We start from the raw sequence: 4860 nt of genomic DNA on the forward strand, positions 1-4860 counted from the left end.
AGCTGAGGAGTTAAGAGGAGGCCCAAGTAATGAGTCAGGTTAAAGCCACAGGGTAGCTAAGAAGGGAGTAGAGATAGTGTTGCCTAGTCTCTTTTGCTTCTTTGTCAAAAAGCTTCAGACCATCCCAAGATGAAGGACAAAGTAAGCTGGGGAGATTCCCCTTCCCTCCCTTGCTGGCTATGCTTCTGACTTTCTGGACTTCAACACCTTGCCTCAATTGCAGTCACACCCTGAATCTTCCCTCAATTCCCTCAGCACCTGGGCCCTCCCACTCTAAAAGATATATCTGTTCCTATGGCCTTCTCACCCTAGAACATACCTCTCTCATTCTGGTCCCCTTCTCTCATTGCTGCGCTCATCTCCAGGGCTCCATTTCAGGGGAAGTCCCAGGCCTGCCACCTTTGTTCCCCTCCCAGCTGTGCTTTGGCTTTTTAGACCTCAATGTCATGTCTCCATGTGAGTACTCTGAGTTTTCTTTCCCACTCCCAGTCTATCCTCTTCCTAATGTGTGTTGTCTTTCACCATTACAATGGGAATGCCTTGATGGCAAAGATAATCTTTTTGTTTGTATTTTTATCCCCAGCACTTGACAAAGTGTCTGGCATATTAAGGTTTTAATAAAAGCTTGTTGCCTCCCTAGAGAAGGAGAGAGGAAAGAAGTGCCTACCAAGGTATGAAGGGAATCCAATACAGAGCATGGGGTACATCTCAAGACTACTATTTTCATCTTTGCTAAAGAAGTTTCTCACGAAGTGTTTTTTTTGCAACCTATTCTTTCAATTGATAGAGGTATTATTATTATAATACAAAATGTGATGCAAGGTAATTCAGTAATATATGACCTATTAACTCCAATGTCTTCCTACTGTCACTAAAGTAAAATATCAGCTCCCCTGTTAAGCCTTTTTTAAAAAAAAAAACTACATGCATTTATTATCTTTCCCACTGCAACTCCCCACTGAGCAATAAATAAACCCTCATAGCAAATATAGTCCAAGACCATAAATTTCCATATTGACCATATCCAAAAATTTATATCATTCTTCATTTTAAGTCATTTGAAAGGAAACCAGGTGGTTCGGTGGCTAGAGCACTGGACATAGAATCAGGTAGAAACCTGAGTTTAAATATTGTCTCAGATATTCACTAGCCATGTGACACTGAGCAAGCCACTTGACCTTTACCTCAATTTCCTCAACCATAAAATGGGGTTCATAAATAGCATCTGCCTCATCAAATAAAATTATATATGTATCAGGCTTTGCAGAGCTTAAAGTACTAAATCAATGCTAGTTTTAAAAAAGGCATCATCTCTCTGAAAGGTGGTATCAATCCTCTGGCAATCATGCTTTGTCATCACATAGAAAGTTTTTCCAAGTTGTTTTTCTTTATAATGTTGTGATCATTATAAAACTGTTTTTCTTTTGCTTACTTCACTCTGAATCAGTTCATTGACGTCTTCTCACTTTCTTCTGAAACTGTTCTTTTCATCACTTCTTGTGGCACAATAATATTTCATGGTATTAATATATTGTTTTTTGCTTTTTTTTTCCAGGCAATGAGGGTTAAGCGACTTGCCCAGGGTCACACAGCTAGTAGGTGTCAAGTGTCTGAGGCTGGATTTGAACTCAGGTCCTCCTGAATCCAGGGCTGGTGCTTTATCCACTGTGCCACCTAGCTGCCCCAGTATTCATATAACTTATTTAGTCATTTCTAATAGGTGGGCACCCCTTTAATTTTCAGTTTGTGGCTACTAACAAAAAAGCTGCTATAAACATTTTTGGACATATAGGTTCTTTTCCTCTTTCTTTGATCTTTTAAAATTATAGATCTAGTAGTAGTATTCCTTGGTCCAAAAGTCACAGATTAGTGATGTTTGGGATATAATTCTAAATCTGATGGATAGGTAGTAAGCCTTAGAGTCAGGAATACATGGGATCAAGTCCTACTATTGACACATAATGAGTGTGTGACCTTAGGCCAGTCACTTAACCTTTCAGTGATCACAGGCATTCTCCATATGGCAAGTTGCAGTCAAGGTGGAAATTTGCTTTGGTAAAAGAAATTCCTCATAAGAAAATCACAGGTGAAGTCTCTATTATATACAAATATGAGTATGTACATATATATAAATATATATATGCATAGATATTCACACATATGTGTGTATTTATGTTCCCTGCTGTACTTCTTTTGATTTTATTCAATATTTCTCCCCACTCTTGACAGAGGGATTGTAGAGGTGCAAAATGAGACATACATTCCTAGACATGGAAAATGAGTTGGTTTGTTTTGCTTGACTATATGTATTTATTTTAAGTAAAAGCTGTTATTTGGAGGGGAGCAGTGGGTAGATGATGGTAGATAGTGTTATTTATCTATATCTCTGTTTAGATGTACATATACATTATACAGAAAAAGTATCAAAAATTTAAGTTGATTTTTTTGATATGACATACATCCTCAATGATGCTTTTTTGCACACACAAACATACATGTAGAGAGAAAGATATGGAAATGTTTGCATATGTATACATACACACATATATGTGTATATACACACAAAAGAAGTCTTAAAATGGTACTTTTAAAAATGCATTAGTTCTCTGCCTCCAGTCTCTCCACTCTCCAATTCATTTTCCATCTAGTTTCACAAAATAAATGACACAAAACATAGGTCTTATCTTACCAGTTTCCTACTTAAAAAGCGGCAGCTACAATTGTAAAGATGGTAGGGAGTTGTGTTAAATGCCCAACAGGATTTTTATTTATTTTCTTCCTAGAGTCCCTAGGGAGCCACTGAAGATTTTTTAAATTAAAGGAGCAACATTGTCTCATCACATTTGTACTTGCTTAGGCAGAGGCTGATTTGGCTTTGAGGCAAGTCGTCTTCTCTTTCTGAACCTGTCTTCTGACAAGAAAGTGGAATCATCCTTCGCTGAATTATGGTGAGGCTAAAGTACAGAGAAGCCCCAGGCTTCTCCTTTTAAGAGGTTCTAAGCTAGGATAAACCTGCATTTCTTTCAAGATGTAATCCTTTTAGCCGGGCCCTGGCTCCCCCCTCTCCAGCCTCTGGGTTCGGGATTTCTTACCTTAGTCCACCCGACCCCGCGTGCTCGAGACGGTCTCCTGCCGCCGGTTAAATTCCAACCGTGGGGAGCCCGAAGCGGTAGCTGTGGCGACTTACTTTCTCCCTCCTAGGCTTTCCCCCCACCTTTGGAGGCTAGAGGGCAGGGAAACTGTGGCTTCGGCTTTTCCTGTATCCCGCCCAGCCCGCTTCTCACTACATACCTGGGGACCATGGCTTCCTCCGATGTGGCACGGCATATGGTCTATCAGTCTCTTGTGGGAATCAAAGCAACTTGTGTCACCTCCCAACCTTGCAAAGAAGAAAAGATATCAGATGAAAACCCTCGTTGTTTAACTATAGCTGGCCATGTGGGTTTTGAAAGTTTGCCTGATCAGTTAGTCAACAGGTCCATTCAGCAAGGGTTCTGTTTCAACATTCTCTGTGTTGGGGAAACTGGAATCGGAAAGTCAACCCTGATAGACACGTTGTTTAACACTAATTTTGATAGCTCCGTATGCTCACACTTTCACCCAAACGTAAGACTTAAAGCCCAGACATATGAACTCCAGGAAAGCAATGTCCGTTTGAAACTGACCATCGTAAATACAGTGGGATTTGGAGACCAGATAAATAAAGAAGATAGCTATCGACCAATAGTCGATTACATAGATGCTCAATTTGAGGCCTATCTCCAAGAAGAAATGAAGATTAAACGATCGCTCTTTAACTACCGAGATTCTCGAATCCATGTCTGCCTTTACTTTATTTCACCTACAGGTCATTCCCTTAAGACCCTTGACTTATTAACCATGAAGAAACTTGATAGTAGGGTAAATATAATCCCTGTGATTGCCAAAGCAGATACAATTACTAAAGCTGAATTGCAGAAGTTTAAGCTTAGACTCATGAATGAATTGGTCACCAATGGAATCCAAATATACCTTTTTCCAACAGATGATGAAACTGTTGCTCAGCTTAATGCTTCAATGAACGGACATTTACCATTTGCTGTTGTGGGTAGCACAGAGGAGGTCAGGCTGGGAAATAAGATGGTGAAAGCTCGTCAGTACCCTTGGGGCATTGTGCAAGTGGAAAATGAAAATCACTGTGACTTTGTAAAACTCCGGGAAATGCTTATTTGCACAAATATGGAAGACTTGAGAGAACAAACCCATATTCGACACTATGAAAATTATAGGCGTTGCAAACTGGAGGAAACTGGTTTTAAAGATGCAAACCTAGAGAAAAAACCTGTGAGTGTTCAGGAGGCTTATGAATTCAAAAGGTATGAATCTTTTGGCGAACTTCAAAGGAAAGAAGAGGAGATGAAAAAATTGTTTGTGAAGCGAGTGAAAGAGAAAGAAGCCATTTTGAAAGAAGCTGAGAGAGAGCTCCAGGCAAAATTTGAACATCTTAAAAGAATTCATCAAGAAGAAAGACTGAAACTTGAAGAAAAGAGAAGAACTTTAGACGACGAAATAAGTGCTCTTGGTAAAAGGAAAGCTGCATCTGAACTAAAAGCCAGCCTTTAAATGCATCTGGTACCAGTTTTTTTTTTTAAAGCTCTTAAGACCTCCAACTTTATGTAATATGGAAGTTCCAGATTTATGTAGCACAGATGATTACACAAGCAAAAGTTATTAAATGTTTACAAGTATGCTTTGATTTTCTTTGCTGACTTTTTTCTTTTCACTTTTTTCTTTTTCTTTTTTTCTATTTTTTTTTTTGCTGTTTTTCCCCCAAGGGCACATCTGGTGGATGACCACAGGAACTAACAATATATGTGGCAA

The 4860-nt window shown here is 39.2% G+C and overlaps 1 protein-coding gene across 3 annotated transcripts; it reads left to right on the forward strand.

Annotated features, from left to right (window-relative positions):
• The first annotated feature begins 3300 nt into the window (after window positions 1-3300).
• Window positions 3301-4602, forward strand: LOC122735034 (septin-10-like). 3 transcript variants are annotated; one of them, XM_043976284.1, is made up of 3 exons: window positions 3301-3338; window positions 3900-4327; window positions 4458-4513. In XM_043976284.1, the coding sequence occupies exons 1-3, from the start codon at window positions 3301-3303 to the stop codon at window positions 4511-4513; spliced, it is 522 nt and encodes a 173-aa protein (XP_043832219.1). The 3 variants fall into 3 exon arrangements, with proteins under 3 accessions (XP_043832219.1, XP_043832218.1, XP_043832217.1); XM_043976283.1 differs by having other exon boundaries at window positions 3301-3330; window positions 3397-4327; XM_043976282.1 differs by having other exon boundaries at window positions 3301-4602.
• The last annotated feature ends 258 nt before the right edge of the window (window positions 4603-4860 follow it).

The sequence above is a fragment of the Dromiciops gliroides genome, chromosome 1 (assembly GCF_019393635.1).
Source record: "Dromiciops gliroides isolate mDroGli1 chromosome 1, mDroGli1.pri, whole genome shotgun sequence".
In the NCBI taxonomy this organism is placed as follows: Eukaryota; Metazoa; Chordata; class Mammalia; order Microbiotheria; family Microbiotheriidae; genus Dromiciops; species Dromiciops gliroides.

What these genes read in the sequence shown, in the direction of transcription:
- LOC122735034 (XM_043976282.1), top strand. Translation starts at nt 3,301, where the DNA reads ATGGCTTCCTCCGATGTGGCACGGCATATGGTCTATCAGTCTCTTGTG.